Source organism: Ceratotherium simum, chromosome 33 (assembly GCF_057802395.1).
Source record: "Ceratotherium simum simum isolate JZ-2026a chromosome 33, ASM5780239v1, whole genome shotgun sequence".
Classification (NCBI taxonomy): Eukaryota; Metazoa; Chordata; class Mammalia; order Perissodactyla; family Rhinocerotidae; genus Ceratotherium; species Ceratotherium simum.
The window spans coordinates 16,491,899-16,509,607 of record NC_141932.1 but is presented as its reverse complement, the minus strand read 5'-3'; the positions used below and the strand labels follow the sequence as shown (position 1 = coordinate 16,509,607).

At 47.7% G+C, this 17,709-nt stretch overlaps 1 protein-coding gene across 1 annotated transcript in view; it reads right to left on the bottom strand.

Moving 5' to 3' along the window:
* Positions 1-71: 71 nt before the first annotated feature.
* Positions 72-17,709, bottom strand: part of OPA3 (outer mitochondrial membrane lipid metabolism regulator OPA3) — an 82,627-nt gene continuing 64,989 nt past the window's right edge. The window contains exon 2 of the mRNA XM_014795251.2: positions 72-1,972. Within this exon, the coding sequence (XP_014650737.2) occupies positions 1,572-1,972 (401 nt within the window). The 3' untranslated portion in view covers positions 72-1,571. The remainder of the gene's footprint in view (positions 1,973-17,709) is intronic.

Sequence of the window (17,709 nt, the reverse complement as noted above, 5' to 3'; positions counted from 1 at the left end):
TCCCTCCCTTCCTGTGTCCCTCACCGGGCAGCTTCCTCACACTTTCCCACCCTGCCCCACCAAGTCCCCACCCTAGAGAAAGCCAGGGACAGTTGCTCATGGACTGTGGGCTTGAGCAAGTCCTTGCACTTCCTGTGGGCCTCAGTTGCCTCATCTGGGAAAGGGCTCACAGGATGACTACCCCCTTCCCACCAGAATCCTCCCAGCTTCTCTCCCGATTTGAATGAGCCTTGTACCCATTTTGCAGGTGTACCTCATGGTTCTCAGACACATTCTTAAGACTACCCCAGAGGTCCTTTAATTATAAAACATTTACCGTCCAAAAAGATAGAATTCAGAAGTCACAGAGCTCATAGACACCCTCGTGAGCCGTTCAGTGGGTTGGCAGGGTGTATGTGGGGGAGGTAACACTGCCTGGTGGAATATTCCGTTTTGGATGGGGGTGGGGACTTTCAGGGCTGAGGGGCAGGTGGGCCCACTGGAAGAAGCCTTTGCATAAGGAGGGTGAGGGGGAACTGGGCCATCAGTCCAAAAGCGAGAGGGAAGGCAGAATCCCTGAGTGCTCTGAAGAGCAGGTTTGGATGGAAGATGGGGGATGAGACAGTGACCCTGTAGTAGGGGAACAAGTGGTCCCTATGAGAGGCCAGCAGGAGAGGACGGCGGGTAAGGACACAGTAGGTCCAGAACTTCTGGACAGGTAAACAGGGCAGAGAGCAAAGCACAGAATGGTTCAGCCCTAGGCAAGACCAATTTTTCTACCTGAAAGGGCCAAGTCCTGCTGGAACAGACTCCAGAAGGGGGGGGGGGTGGGGGGAGATCTGGTGGAACTACACGGTGTGGGAAGACCCTGCACAGCCTCTCCAGTGGGTTATGCCACAGACTAAAGGTGGTGGTGGTGGTAGGGTTCTGTTGGAAAGATCTACTTGAGGGGAAGACCCTAGTCAAAGCACCCGCGGCAGACTAAATGCTGGAGCCACAGGGGGACACTGAAGCTAAGGCACTCCAAGATCCGTCCTTCCCCGCCCCCCAGAACAGCGAGGTAAATGGAAGATGATGGGGCAGGGACGTCCACTGGAAGTTTCTGCATGTTCATGACAATGGTCTGTACCGATGAAGAAGGGGGAAGGGGTGTCTGGTGTAATGGATGAGGGTCCTGGGGAAAGGACCACTCTTGAGGTAAGCGGAGGTTATGAGTGACAGAATGCGAGTTGGCTAGGTCCGTGTGTCCTGCTGGCCCCCTAAAGGTGGTTGTGGGGGGGTGGGATCCATGGAAGACACTGCCTTTCCATTCCCAAGTGCTGAACGAGTGGACTGGACCGGAGGGGTTGCCTATTGGAACGTTCCACTAATGGGAGGGAGAGTCCCAGCTGAAGGTACCGCTGGGCAGGTTAGTGGGGAGGTAACCAAAAGCCGGGTTGGATCAGCCCCAGTCCAGGATCCCTTCCGCCCCTAAAGGGCCCAGGTGGTGTTAGCGGGGCCAGTTCAGGAAGGGGCAGCGCGGACAGAAGGCCACGTCGGAGACCTCGCAGTCCAGACAACGGTCACGTCCAAGACCAGGGCCCCGCGGCCTCCTACTCCTCGGGCGTGGGCGCTGCCTGGGGCGCGGACGGCGGCTCCCGGGGGCAGAGCTGGGCGCGCACCTCTTGCACCTGAGCCCGCAGCTCCTCCAGGGCGCCCAGGGGCGGCGCCGCCTGCACCTGCGCCTGCAGGGCCTCGAGCGCCTGCGCCAGGTGGCCCACCTCGTCCCGCATCGCGTCCCAGGCGGCGCGCTGCTGCTCCTCCTTGTGGCGCTGCTGCGTCTGGTGGCGCCAGTACTCCAGCACCAGGCAGCCGCAGGCCACCACGAAGATGCTGGCCTCGCCCAGCAGCTCGGCGCCCAGCTCGGCGGCCGCCTCCTCGTTCAGCGGCTTGACGGCTTCGGCGTTGAAGCCCAGGATGCGCATCTTGGCCCGCATCTCCGCCCAGTGGTACACTGCGGGGGAAGAGAGGGGTCAGGGGGCTTGTGCGCGGGAGCCCCCTGCAAGCCCCGCCCCTCGACGCCTCGGTGCCAGGTCTGAGCAAAGGGGACAGGCAGCCAGAATAGCCGGGCCTCACCGACGCAATGCCAAGTTGATCTGGCCTGGGGTGGCCCAGAGGGCATCTTTTGAAAGCGTCCAGAAGAGTCTGGCCAGAAGCCCGGGATGAGAAATGCTGCCCTGGAGGGGAGGTTCTGAGTGGGGGCCGCACCTCTGGGGGGTCACAAGTCCAGGGCAGAGGGGCTTGCTCCCTCTGCTCCTCCCACCACCCACCCGAGGGCCGGCCAGGCTCCTGCCCTCCTCCCCTGCCGGTGGAGTGACAGCTCTGAGCTCCTTCTGTTCACAGTGGCATCTGGGGCTTTGGAAGGAGCTCAGGGCTCTTCCCTAATCACTTATTCATGTGAATAGGATTATCAGCATTGTCATCGTTTATAAGCACAACCTAAGCATGGAGCTGATGCTGACACCTGATTCACTCCAGTAATAATTAATATTCATCCATAGATACACGAACTGATTGGAAAAATAAGCCTCCTCGGGCTCATTAAGAGGTGAATTTCTTGGGGCTGGCCAGGTTGCCCAGTGGTTAAGTTCACACACTCTGCTTCAGTGGCCCAGGGTTTTCAGGTTCACATCCTGGGCTTAGACCTATACCACTCATCAGCCATGCTGTGGCAGCGACCCACATACAAAATAGAGGGAGATTGGCAAGGATGTTGGCTCAGGGAGAATCTTCCTCAGCAAAAAAAAAAAAAAAGAAAAGAGAGAGAGAGAGATGAATTTCTGAAAACATTTTATACTTAACCCCTTCCAGCCATCCTCCACAGCAGCCAGACTGACCTAATTACCTTTTCTTCCTTTTAGTGCATAACATATGCACATGGGCGGAATTATCTAGATGACAGAGAAGGAGGTGTATTGGAAAACAGAAGTCCATCCTCCCACCTCTAGCTTTAGTCCTGCTCCTCAAAGGTTAACCACTTTTGAGCTTTTCTGCATTTATTTCTTCCACTTTAACCCTATGAAACCAAATAACAAGCTTATACCTCTATTTCTTGATTTACTAAATTGAGTTTTTAAAAATATTGTGACTTGATTTTCCATTGCCACCCCCCGTTATGTGAATTTATCACATATTCTATACGCTTTCCTTCTCCCTCCGTATTTTTACAAGTGATTTTTATTTTATTTGTTACTGTTTATTGGTAACCTTTGTAATTCTAAATAATATGCCCGTTGCCTCAAACTTCCTGACACGTACACCTGTAAGTATATTAACTGCCCTACCCTGCCTCTCCTCTCCCCTCCTCCACCTCCTACGGTCTGTCTGCTGTACTATTATTTTTATATTATCAAGGCATCTTTCTGAGGTTCTAATAAGTCTTAAGTGCTCTGTCCATAGGCTGAGTCTGAAAATGAAAATATAGAGCATGTACCCTCTTAAGGTTATGTAAATACTAATCACTGTGAATCCATAATGAAGATGTAATTTTTCTGCATTCAACCAGTGCTGTCTGAAGCATTCACATTAAATGGCAACTCTAACATTGTTTCACATAATGCTACGTTTTAGTCTTCTCATATTTAGACCTTGATTTTACTGTATGAAGCTTTTTAGTTTCCCTAGGTGCTTCTCACCACAAATGCCACATGTGACCCACAAATGCCTAACTCAGCATGTGACCAAGATCATCCAGCCCTTTGCTCCTTTTCTTTATTAAATAGTCAGCTGTGGGCTCACTGGCTATTTCTGGGCTGCTGCAGGGCTGTCCTCCCAGGATGTCTTCACATTGCTCTCCTTCACACTCTTCCTCCTCTTGAGGAACCTGTGTCCTCCTCTTTGTTGAATTCCATTCTAGTTTTGCTGAAGTATATCCCTAAGTACCTTTTTCAGAAAGGGTGCTTGGTAGGTAGGTATTTTGAATCTTTGCATATTTGAAATATCTTTTCCCACTTTCACACTAGACTAGATGATAGTTTCTAGGCCCAGAATTACTGGTTCAAAATCATACTCCTCAGTGGTTTGGAGACCTGGCTCCATTACCTGTAATGGGCAGAGGGGCTCTTTGTCATCCCTGTGGCAATGACACTGCACCAGGATGGGTCTGTGAGTGGGTTTCTTTTGTTTCCCTTATTTTACACTCCTATCTGAACACTCTCTCTCACTTGAGTTCTGGGAATTTTGCTTGTCTGCAGTAAAGGATTAACTGTGCCCATATGGAGGTCTGGCCTGGCCCTCCACTCCTAGGGGGTAATCTTTAAATCCTTGGAATGTCCTGCTGATAAGAGTGTCTCTGTTTACCCGAGGCCTTGGGCCAGCCGGATAATCTATACTGGCAATGTGATTTATGGTGGGGGCTCTGGGCCACATGGTATCAGCTCAACTTTTGGAGGGGCTAGAAATGAAGGTCGGTCACATGGGCGGGTGGGAAACCTTGTCTGCACGTCCCATCCCCACTAGAAACCCTGGACACCACGGCTCCCTGTTTGGCAATACTCCACGCGTGTGTCGCTCATTGTTGCTGGGAGAAGTCAGTACTGTCCTCAGCTGCACTGGGAGAGACGACCGGAAGCTCGTCTCTCCTGGACTCTGCCCCCCTGCGCCTCTTCCCTTAGCTGACTTTCATCTGTATCCTTTCTCTGTAATAAACTTACTGGGAGTATAACAGTTTTCAGCCAGTTCTGTGAGTCCTTCTAGCAAATTCTCCAACCTGGGGTTGTTTGGGGGCTCCTCAGACTTGCAGTTGGTGTCAGAAGTAAGGGTGGTCTTGACGACCCCCTGACTCTGTACATCATATGCATTTCCTGATCTCCGTTTTCCCTGTATAATCTTCTGGGACACTTCCCCATCTGAAACGCTGTCCTGCCCTCATCCTTCATGTCTCTAGACTTTCCTCTCGTATTTTTTCATCCCTCCTCTTTTTTCCACATTCTGGTAGCTTTCATTAAATTTCCTTGCAGAACATCTATCAGTTTGGGGTTTTTTTTTGCCACCGTATTTGTGATTTTCATAGTCTCTGTTTATAAAAAAATGTATTATAAAAGATCCAAACATACAGACAAGTTTAGAGTCTCCACCCAGCTTTAGCAAATCTATTCTTTTTTTTAAATTTTCTTCTTTTTCTTTTTTCTTTTTTTTTTTGTTGGGAAAGATTGACCCTGAGCTAACATCTGTTGCCAATCTTCCTCTCTCATTTTTTTGCCCTCCCCAAAGCCCCAGTACATAGTTGTATATTCTAGTTGTAAGTCCTTCTAGTTCTTCTGTGTGAGCTGCCACCACAGCGTGGCTACTGACAGACGAGTGGTGTAGGTCCGTGCCTGGGAACCGAACCTGGGCTGCTGAGGCAGAGTGTGCCGAACTTTAACCACTAGGCCATCAGGGCTGGCTCTAAAATCCACATCTTGATAGGTGGACTTGTTGAGTGTGAAAACTCTGGGAATGTGGGTCCATCATGTTAACTGGCAGCTGCACTTGAGGTTGTGGTCTGGGCAACAGGTGGATGGCCCTGCCTAGCCAATGCCAAAATTGAGGCAGGACCGACACTGGGGGCTGACTCGCAGGAAATGTCTCTCCTGGGGCCTTCCACTCCCACCTTCCCCTCCCTGCAGACCATGCCCCCATCCAGGCTTCTCTTCTCCCACCCACCTCCTGCCCCAGCCTCCTCCCCTGCCTTCCTAGTCCAGGATTGCCCCCTCCAGCCCAGCCCCGACGAGGCAGGCAGAGGAGCCTTTCTAAAGCAGAAATCTGACCATGACCTTCCCCTGCTCAGAACAAGGTATGGTTCACAGTGCCCTCAGGAGAATCCTTAGCATGATTTTTAAGGCCTCTGAACATCTCTCCAGGCTGATCTTTGCAAAGAACTCTCCTCTCACCAACCTCTGTTGTTTTCATAGGGACTGTTTTATTGTCTGTCTGTAATTAATTTTTTTTTTTCCTGAGGAAGATTAGCCCTGAGCTAACATCTGTTGCCAATCTTCCTATTCTTGCTGAGCAAGACTGGCCCTGGGCTAACATCTGTGCCCATCTTCCTCCACTTTATATGTGGGACGCCTGCCACAGCATGGCTTGATGAGCAGTGTGTAGGTCTATGCCCAGGATCTGAACCCGAGAACCCTGGGCCGCTGAGGTGGAGCATGAGAACTTAACCACTATGCCACAGGCTGGCTCTTGTAATTAATTTTTCAATGATCAGTCAGCAGACCTCTTGTGACAGAGGCGGGTGTTGGTTCCATTCACGCTGCACCCGTGGGGCAGGTACCTCCCCACCAGCAGGATGCTGATCTAGGCGCCCTGGATGAAAGGTCGGTTTACCGGGACGTCCCCACTCCAGGGCAGGCCGGGACAAGCTTCTGTCCCGTGAGTGGGAAGAGTCAATGAGGTATGTGAATCCATTTTAGGCTCCAGTGGGAGGGGCCCTACCACCTGCCCTGATGGGCAGGGTCAAGGTGAAAATCCTGGGACTGGTTTCATAACAACCTTCTGCAAACGCCACCATTAAACAGCAGGCAGGGCATCTTCTCTGACCGTGGCCGGAAGACAGACTCAATCCATGTGAATTTCAGAATTAATTTGTTGATTCACACATACACATCCAGACATATACACACAGCTTTTGGAATTATAATTGGGATGGCCTTAAATCCATAAATCAGTTTAGTAAGATCTGACATCTTCATAATATCGAATCTCCCAATCCGTGAACATGGTATCTCTCTTTATTTAGGTCTTTTAGAATGTATCTCAATAATGTTTTGCAGTTTACAGAGTAGAGGCCTTGTATATATTTAGTTGAGTTTATTCCCATATGTTAGATATTCTTTGATACTGTTTTGATGATATCATTGCAAAATTTCATTTTCTATTTGTTTGTTGCTGGTACTGATGATAGGAATGAATTGATTTATGTATAGTGACCTTGAATCCAGTAACCTTGATAAGTTAATTCTTATTCTTATTAATTCTTATAGTTTGTCTGTAGATTCTTTAAACTGTACGTATTTAGTCATCAGGCAGTAAGAACTATTTCCTTCTCAATTCTTTTACCCTTTATTCCTTGGCTCCTTTGGGATATCAGGGAAGAAAGTATGATTTTTTTTTTTTTGCAGGGGAAGATTCACCCTAAGCTAACATCTGTTGGCAATCTTCCTCCTTTTTTTCTCCCCAAAGCCCCAGTAGATAGTTGTGTATAGTTGTAAATTCTTCTGATTCTTCTATGTGAGCCGCCACCATAGCATGGCTACTGACAGACAAGTGGCGTGGTTCCGCACCCGGGAACTGAACCTAGGCCGCCAAAGTGGAGTGTGCCAAACTTTAAGCACTAGGCCATCAGGGCAGGCTCGAAAGTATGATATTTGCTGTAGGATTTTATCAAATTAGGGAAGTCCCTTCTATTCCTAGATTTCTGAGAATTTTTTAAAATCATGAATGAGTGTCTATTTTCATTAAATGCTTTTGCTGCACCTATCTAAAGGATAACGAGTCATTTTTTCTTCTTTTTCTTCCTGTAAATATAATGAATTACATGGACTAATTTTTTTTAATGTTAAGCCGCACTTGGATTTCTGAAATGACGTATTTTCTTTTTTATATATTGTTGGATTTGAGTTGCTAATTTTGGGGGAGGCTATTTGTGTTTATGTGCATGACAGAGTTGGACTGTAAGTTTCCATTCTTGCAAAGTCCTTGTCAGGTTTGGGTGTCATGCTGATGCTGGCTTCATAATGCAGGTTGGGGTGTGTTGCTAATTTTTGTAATCTCTTCAGGAAGGGTTTGTAGTGGGTTACAATCAACTGTATTGTAAAAATATCAATTTTCCCTGAATTCACCCACAGATTCAATGCAATACTAATCAAAGTCTAAGCAGGTTCCTTTGTGGAAATTAACAGGCTGATTTTTAAGTGCATATGTAAATTCAGAGAGCCAAGAAGAGTAACACGGAAGAAAAACAAAGCTGGAGTACTTACACCACCAGATAAAAAGCTATTATAAAACTATAATTATCAAAACAGTATGGTATGTGCACATAAAAAGAGCAATGGAACAGGATAGAGAATCCGGAAACATCCACCCAGGACGGTCATGTTGTGTGACTTGTGACAAAAGTGACACTGTAGTGCACTGTGGAGAGGATGGTCTTCTCAATATGTGCTGTTGGGTCACCTGGATATCCACAGAGAAAAAATAACCCTTGATGCCTACCTCACATGATACACAAAAATCCATTCCACAGGGATCGTAGATCAAAATGTGAGAGGCACAAAAATAACACTTTTAGAAAAAAACATAGGCAAGTATCATGATAACTCTGAGCTGGGTGATATTTGTTAATATTTGTTAAACAAGAGAAAAAAAAGGCTGTCCATAAAGAAAAAGTTTGACACGCTGGCATACATTGAAATCAAGAGCTTCCATTCTTCAAAAGACACCAGCAAGAGAAGGAAAAGAAAATTCCAGACTGGAAGAAGCCATTCACACCACACCGCTCTGACAAAGAACTTGGGTTCATCATATGCAAAGACCTCCTGGGAATCAATAAGAGGAAAGCAGACCACCCAACAGAGAAGGACTTGAGTCACCGAAGAGGATGATACTAAATGGCTACTGGACACATGAAAAGCTGCTGAACTCCATCACACATCAGTAAAATATTGATTAAAATCGCAGATGAAAGCACTACACACCCACCAGAATGGCTGCAATGAAAAAGCCAGACGTCCTAAGTGCTGGCAAAGATGTAACGCCCTCAGGCTCGGAGGAGGTAATTGAGGACACTCACCCTGGTAGTGATTATTAAGCTCAACACTCAGTGCCCTATGAGCCAGCAATTCCGCCTCTGGGTGGACACCCACAGAAACCTGTCACATGTTCTCCTAAAGTCACGTACCTGCACGTTCACTGCAGCGCTATGAATAACAACTCAAAATGACCCAAAAGCCACCAATCGTAGGATTGGTAAAAAAAAATGCCCACAATGAAACACTCAATAGCAATGAGAACAAATGAACCGCAATGATACACAACAACCTGGTAAATGTCACCGACAACGTTGAGTGAAAGAGACCAGGCCAGGGTATGTGCTGTGCGATTCCATTTATATTATGTCCCCAAACAGGCAAGCTCAAGCCACAGTCAGGATGGTGGTGATCCTTTGGGGCACAGTGACTGGACGGGGGGCACAGTGACTGGACGGGGGGCACAGTGACTGGACGGGGGACACAGTGACTGGACGGGGGACACAGTGGGGTTTCTGGGGGGCTGGTTATGTTCTGGTTCCTGTTCATTCTATGAGAGTTTATCGAACGGTACACTTCAGGTTTGTACAATTTGCTTCAGGTATGTTGTCTTTTAGTTTCAAGTTTTCAGAACTCAAATGAGCTGAAGTCGTCCCAGCCACCTTCTAGGCCTCCTCCAAGTGAGTTTCACTTGCAACAACTGGTGAGACTAAGAGAAAGGCCACTGCCCAGTGCGATGCCCTTCCCTCAGCCTGTTTCCTCCGCCTTCCCTGGGGGACCAGACTTGGCCTGGGCCACCTGTCACACGAGCCTGAGACTTCTAACTTCAAGGTGCCGTGACTGCCTGTTTACCCCCTTCCTCTTGGGAAATGACACTGGCCAAGACTGAGAACTGTCTCCCCCACCAAGAGGAACCCCAGCCTAGTGATGCCCCCTGGGGTCCAGCCTGGGTGGAGGGAGCAGGGTTATGATGGGACCTTGAACTTTCCACTCTCACTGAGGGTCAGTTAGAAGGCAAAATGGATTCAGACCCCAGGCCTGAGAAATTCCGGCCCCCACTCAAAATGGGGAGAAGGGGCCTGACTATGGCCTGTGTTAAAGGGATTCAAAGACGCAATGACAGCACACTCTTTTCTTATTTATTTATATTTTATTATTTTTTTTTGTGAGGAGATCAGCCCTGTGCTAACATCTGCCAATTCTCCTCTTTTTTTTTTTTTTTTTTGCCGAGGAAGACTGGCCCTGGGCTAACATCCGTGCCCATCTTCCTCCACTTTATATGGGACACCACCACAGCATGGCTTGGCAAGCAGTGTGTTGGTGCACGCCGGGGATCCGAACCGGCAAGCCCTGGGCCGCAGCAGCGGAGCGCACGCACTTAACCGCTTGTGCCACAGGGCCAGCCCCCTTTCTTATTAAAAAACACGGGGTCGGCCCCGTGGCGTAGCGGTTAAGTGCGTGCGCTCCACTGCTGGCGGCCCAGGGTTCGGATCCCGGGCGCGCAGAGACACACCGCTTGTCAGGCCATGCTGTGGCGGCATCCCACATAACATGGAGGAAGATGGGCACAGATGTTAGCTCAGGGCCAGTCTTTCTCAGCAAAAAAGAGGAGGATTGGCATGGATGTTAGCTCAGGACTGATCTTCCTCACACAAAAAAAAATAAAAATAAAAAACACAACTTGTTGGGGGCTGGCCTGCTGGCATAGTGGTTAAGTTTGCACGCTCCGCTTCAGTGGCCCGTGGTTTGCAGGTTCAGATCCCAGGCACGGACCTATACTACTCATCAAGCCACGCTGTGGAAGCATCCCACATATAAAGTAGAGGAAGATTGGCAACAGATGTTAGCTCAGGGCCAGTCTTCCTCAGCAAAGAAAAAATAAAATTTCATGAATGGTTAAGAGAATCTTTTATATATATATATATATTTTTTTTTTTTTGAGGAAGATCAGCCCTGAGCTAACATCCATGCTAATCCTCCTCTTTTTGCTGAGGAAGACCGGCTCTGAGCTAACATCTATTGCCAATCCTCCTCCTTTTTTTTCTCTCCCCAAAGCCCCAGTAGATAGTTGTATGTCATAGCTGCACATCCTTCTAGTTGCTGTATGTGGGACGTGGCCTCAGCATGGCCGGAGAAGCGGTGCGTCGGTGCGCGCCTGGGATTCGAACCCAGGCCACCAGTAGCGGAGCGCGCGCACTTAACCACTAAGCCACGGGGCCGGCCCTTATATTTTTATAATATAATTTTATGGTATGATTTTTACCACAATTTAAAAAGAAGCAAATTCCCTATGTCAATTACCTCCATAAACCTAAACAGTCCCTTAAAGGTAAAGGTTTGAAAGGGAAACAGCCTAAAATTGAGGGTGATTTTATGTCACAATCTATAAATTAAGCTATGGTTGTGAAGCACAGTAGTTAAAACAAAACAGGAAAATGGTGAAATCACCCACGTTTGCTGCCCTAGCAGTGTCTTATACCCACAGGTGTGCTTTTGCCAAGTGACCAAGAATTCTGAAATATTCCACTCCTAATAAATGTGATGATTTGCAAAGGAAAAAAACATAAAAAGAATGAATGAGCTTTATATATTTCAACACAGAAAAATCTCTGAAACATCGTGTGAAGAAACACAAGTTCCAGAAGATACAGAGAATGTGATAAAAACAAGAACATGCATTGACTATGGACACACACATATATGGGGAAAGTATAAAATCTTCTGGGGAATAATACTCAGCAACTTCAGGACAGATAGGGGAAGAGGGGGAAGAATGGGGTGAGGCTTTATCTTTATCACCTAAAAAAGGGAAAAAACCCAAAGCAAATAGGGCAAAATGTTAATATCTATTAATTCTAAGTTGTAGGCAACTGGGTATTTGTTACATCGCTTTCTGTATGTCTGCAATATTTCACAATTAAAAGTAAAATATTATTTTAAAAAGAATAACAATTGTATTTTTTTGCCATATAGGGGAAAAACAGATTTTGAAGAATGAACAGCGACAGAAAGCAGGTCAATGGTTCCCTGAGGGCAGGGGTCATGGAAGAGACGGCCTGCAAAGAAACACAGGGAATATTTCCACCACCCCCAAAACTTCCCTATCTTGACTGTGGTGGCGGTTTCATGATCAATCCCATCGAGTTGTGCACTTAAAATAAGCACAGTTCACTGCATGTAAATTATACCTCAAAAAAGTTGTTAAAAAAAAGAATTTTATACCATTAAGAAAGTGAGAAGGCAAGGCACAGACTGGGAGAAAATATTTGCAAATCATATATGTGATAAAGGACTTGTATATAGAATATATAAAGAGCTCTTAAAACTCAACAATAGGAAGATAAACAACCCAGTTAAAATGGGGAAAAGGTTTGCACAGACATTTCTCCAAAGAAGATATATGGATGCCAATAAGCACATGAAAAGATGCTCAACACATTAGTTACCAGAGAAACATAAATGAAAACCACAGGTAGCTACCATGTCACACCCACTAGAATAACCATAATCAGAACAACGAACAACCCCAATTGCTTTCAAGGTTTCAGAGCAAAAGGAACTTTCATGTACCACTGGTGGGAATGTAGAATGCTGCAGGCACTTTGGAAAACAGTTTGGTAGTTTCTTAAAAAGTTAAACATAAGGGACCGGCCTGGTGGCATAGTGGTTAAGTTTGCACGCTCCACTTTGGCGGCCCAGGGTTCATGGGTTTGGATCCTGAGGGCAGACATATACCACTTGTCAGCCGTGCTGTGGTGGCATCCCGCATATAAAATAGAGGAAGATTGGCACAGATGTTAGCTCAGCGACAATCTTCCTCAAGTAAAAAGAGGAAGATTGGCAACAGATGTCAGCTCAGGGCCAATCTTCCTTGCTAAAAAAAAAAAAAAAAAGTTAAACATCATATGACCCAACAATTCCACTCCTAGGTATGTACCCAAGAGAAATAACATCCACACCCTTGTGCACAAATGTCCACAGCAGCATTACTCACAACAGCCAACAAGTGGAAACAACCCAACCATCCATCAATTGGTGTAACGATAAATGAAATCTGGTATATTTGTACAATGGCGTATTATTAATACATAAAAAGGAATGAAGCAGTGATCCGTGCTATAACATGGATGAACCTTGAAAACATGCTGAGTGAAAGAAGCCAGACACAAAAGGCCACATAGTGTAACATTCCTTTTATATGAAATGTCCAGAACAGGGAAATCTGTAGAGACAGAAAGTAGAGTGGTGGTTGCCAGGGGCTGGGGGGAGGGGGAAGGAATGGCGAGTGATGCTGATGGACACGGATCGTCTTAGAGTGACGGCAATGTTCTAAAATTGGAGGGTAGTCACGGCTGCACAACTATGTAAATTTACTAACGATAATCAAATTGTCCACTTAAAGCAGGTGAACTTTATGGCACGTAGATTATACCTCAATAAAGCTGTTTAAACAGACAAAACAAAACACCCAAGTCGCGAAGGCTTTCCAGCTGAAATTGGCAAATGCTGTCGTGAGCAGAGGTCGAGGGCTGGTGACGGAGGCTCCCTGCTGAGCCCGGGTGGGACCCCACCACACAGCACTGACCTCAGGAATGAATGCTTGTATTGGTGGGGTGTTCGGTTTTGCAAAATCTAAACCCCTCTCTTGGTTTGGGGTTGTGCCATTGCTGTTGGCCGGGATGGTGTGTAACAGTAACTAGAGAATCCCATGGCTTCCCCAAACGGGGATTACTCTTCTCCCAGAACCACAAAGCCTGAGGATGGCAGCCAGGGCTGCCATAGTGGCCACACAAGTCCCTGGGCACCCAGGCTCCTTCTCTTTCAGCCCTACCTTCCCTATTACGGGGTTTTTAGCTACACACCCAAAAGATGCCTAGTGTCCACCCCTCTGGGCATCATAGCCTCCTTCCAGGCAGGAGGCAAGGGCAGGGGGTTCAGAAAGCGTGTGCATCATCTGATCTGTCCCTTTTTATGAGGATGCCACTGGATTTCACCAACACCCCATGGGGTAGATTTCCCTCCATGTCACATGGCCAGCCACCCTTCACTGCAGGGGAGTCTGGGAAATCGAACCTTCTGGGTTGGCTACATGGCCATGCCTAATCAAATTGGGTGCTGCTGCTGGAGAGGATGGGGGAATGGTGACTTGGCAAGGAACGAGAGATCTGCCAAAGGGAGTGCTTCCAGCAGGGCCCCGCCTCTCTCTACAGCCACCAAAAAGGCTCTTTGCTGCTCTCCCACCCCAACAACCAGCTCTCAGGCTTGTGATCCAGGCTTGATCATCTTGCTCCCTCTCTAGACCTGAAATCTTGAGCAAGTCTTCAAGGTCGCAAGGAGCGCCTAGGAGTCATGCAGGAGGGGGGACGGCGGGTCCAGGGCAGATGTGGAGGTGGTACCCATGGTGCTGGCAGCCCTCTGACCTCGGCAGTCCACCAGTGCCTCGTACTCACCACAACCTAGCATAGACTCCATGCTTCGAATCAGCTGCCCAGCCAGGGACTACATTTCCCAGAGTCCCTTGCAGTCAGGTGTGGCTGGCCCTTCGAGTCCTAGCAAGGGGAATTGAGCTGAAGTGAATGGGTGCCACTTCCAGTCCTGGTCCGTAAAACCTGTGGTGTGCTCCTTCATGCTCTTTACCTGCCTCTGGCTGGAGTGGACACGACCTCCAGGGCGACCTTGCAATTCACATGCTGAAGGTGGGACTGCATCAGCCTGGGTCCCTGAATGACTGCGTGGAGGAGGGGGGCTGCCCAGCCAAACTATTCCCCTGCTACTACTGCTGTGCAAGCAAGAAATAAACCCCTGTGTCAGGCACCATTACACATTTTGGGTCTTTTGGTGACAACGTTGGTGTCCTGAACTATAGACCTCCAACACTGCTGCCGATTTTCTTACCCTTGGCTTCCTGAGCTACCCGATATCCTTCCAATATAGTCTTTTTCTGCTTCAGAAAGAAAGCAGAGTTTCTGCAGAACGCAGTCTTCACAGATGATGAGGAAATGTAACAAAATCCTCTGCACTAGGCACCTTCCTACGTGTTTCGCATGTATTAACTGCTTCCTTGTCATCGTAATCCCACAAAGGAAGTTGTTCTGTTACCAGGACTTATTCCAGCTCACCCAACCAACATGAGGTGGATCTAGGGCTTGAGTCCAGGGATTTTGGGGTCAGAGTCCATGCTCTTCTCCATGATGCTCCACCGCCCTCCAGACAGATACTCTAGGCCTAAAAATGACTGCAAGTTACACGCATGTTCATGTAGCACTACAGTCATGCACTGCATAATGATGGTTTGGTTGATGACGGACGGCATATATGACGGTGGTCCCGTAATATTAGTACCTTATAGCCTAGGTGTACAGTAGGCTATATCATCTAAGTCTGTGTAAGTACACTCTGTTGTGTTCACACAACAACGAAATTGCCTAACAATGAATTTCTCAGAATGTGTCCCTGTCGACTGTATTCACAATACCCAGTAGGGGGACATAACCCAAATGTCCATCAACAGATATGGGTAAACAAAATGTGGTACATCCATACAATGGAATATTACTCAGCCTTAAAAAGGAATGAAGTACTGATATATGCTACAACATGGAAGAACCTCAAAAACATTATGCTGAGTGAAAGAAGCCAGACACAACAGGCCACATAGTGTATGATTCCATTTATATGAAATCTCCGGAATAGGTAAATCCATAGAGACAGAAATCAGACTGGTGGTTTCCAGGGGCTGGAGGTGCTGGGCAGGGAAGGGAAGCGACTACTCAATGGGTAACAAGTTTTATTTTGGGGGTGATGAAAATGTTTTGGAACTAGATAGAGGTGATGGTTGTACAACATTGTGGATGGACTAAATGCCACTTCATTGTTTACTAAAAAATGGTTAATTTTATGTTATGTGAATTTCACATCAATTAAAAAAAAAAAAAAAAAAGCCTGCAAGACCACACACAAGACTGCGAAATGGCAAAATGACCTCTCATGGAATTTGGTTAGGGGAGCTCGGGAGTCAGGGCGGGGCCAGCCCTTTCCCTGTTCCATGACTGTCCTGTGGGCAGGGCAGCCTCGGCCACAGCTTCTGCCCCTCCCACTCCCTGAGCTAGAAGCCAAAGAGAAAACAAGTGTGGAGGGATTATGAAGCTTCCTCCATGGGCCCTGCACCGGGGGAATTGTGATCTGTCGTGACAGAGAGCCACTCAGTGGTTGCCTGGGGGAGGGGAGGGTGGGGAGAGGCTGGAGGGAGGGGCTTGAGGAAACTTCGGGGAGAGATGGGATGTGTTCACTGTCTTCAATGTGGTCCTCGCTTCACGGGTGCATACGTACGTCAAAACATCAAATTATACACTTTATATACATGCATTAATTATATTGTATGTCATTTATACCTCAATAAAGCTGCTTTCAAAAAATAAACCGAGGGGCCAGCCCGGTGGCGTAGTGGTTAAGTTCGCACTCTCCGCTTCCGAGGCCCGGGTTCGCCGGTTCGGATCCTGGGCACGGACATATGTGCCGCTTACCAGGCCATGCTGTGGCGGCGTCCCACATATAAGGTAGAGGAGGATGGGCACAGATGTTAGTCCAGGGCTGATGTTCCTCACAAAATAAATAAATAAACTGAGATAAAGGAACAGAGAAAAAGGACTTGAAGAGGGTAAGACAGGGAAAGGGGACAGGGTGGGTCATGTGGGGCTGGGAAGTGCTGCTTTTTATTATAAGCCTTACAGAATGGTTTCACTCTTTACACCGAGAATAAAAATAAACATTTAATGTAATTACACACGAGCGCACACACAGACAGTATTCGTGGGAGCTGAGCGTTATTGTCTTGGCTCCTCGTCCCCTCTCCTGACTGGTCACAGGTCTGATCTGTCCCAGCCACTGCCGCTCAGCGCTCCCTGAGCTGCCCAGCCTGCGCTGGTCCAGCCGGTCTTCTCTCTCCAGTTCCCTGCCCCAGTCCCTCCCCGATCACACTGCTTTCTATGGAGCCTCCTCAATCCATGCTCCTCACCAGGAAGTGATCGTTTGAGAAAATAAAGATGCACAGAAGCCAAGGCCCCCTCCTGCAGAAACCCCTACAGTGGTCTCTGCTTGCTCACAGAAAAAGTCCTGACTCCTAAAGTGGCCACAAGGCCCGATGTGATTCCCCATTGCTGATTCTCTGGCAGTTTCCAACTGAACCTCACTCATACTCAGACCCCTTTGCTCTCTCTCACCCCTGGGCCTTTGCATATGCCATTCCCTCTGCATGCAACACTCGCTCCTTTCCACACTCAGCCTGAATTTTCAGGTCCTGGTTCAGATGCCTCCTCCTTTAGGAAGCCCTTCCTGACCACCCAGACTGGGTTTGTCACCCTCCATGCAGGCTCCCCCATCCCAGCTCCTACCAATCTGGGTGGTCACTATCTGGGGATGGTCTGTCTCTCTCATGCATTGGGAGTCCCAAGAAGGCAGGGCCAGGAGGGTCTTGGTCACCACTGTGTCCCCAGCACTGCCTAACACAGGGCTGGGTGCAGAACAGGTGCTCAGGGAATATTTGCTAAAAATATCAATCAATCAATCAATCAATAACCTACTGACTAATTATAAAAGGGCACAAGGCACTTTTACAGTGGACAGACCTGGTGGTCACCACCGAAACCAATGATCACACTCTGCATCACCATAACAGGACAAACTGATGTCATGTCCTGATGGAGTTGTCAGAGGAAAGACAGAGTCACCCACATACTTTTCCTGTTCACGCTGAATCTGATGTTCTAGAACCTACTCTGAATCTAATCATGAGTGCAGAGTGTGGGTCATTTGCTATAGGGCAAGTGAGCTGGAAGTTATCAAAAATCCAAAATCATAAAATCCAAAAAAGCTAGAAGGAACTGTCTTAGATTTGAAAAGATTAGAGAGACATGACCATAAAATAGAATGTATGGGCCATGACTGGATCCTGGATTGGAGGGGA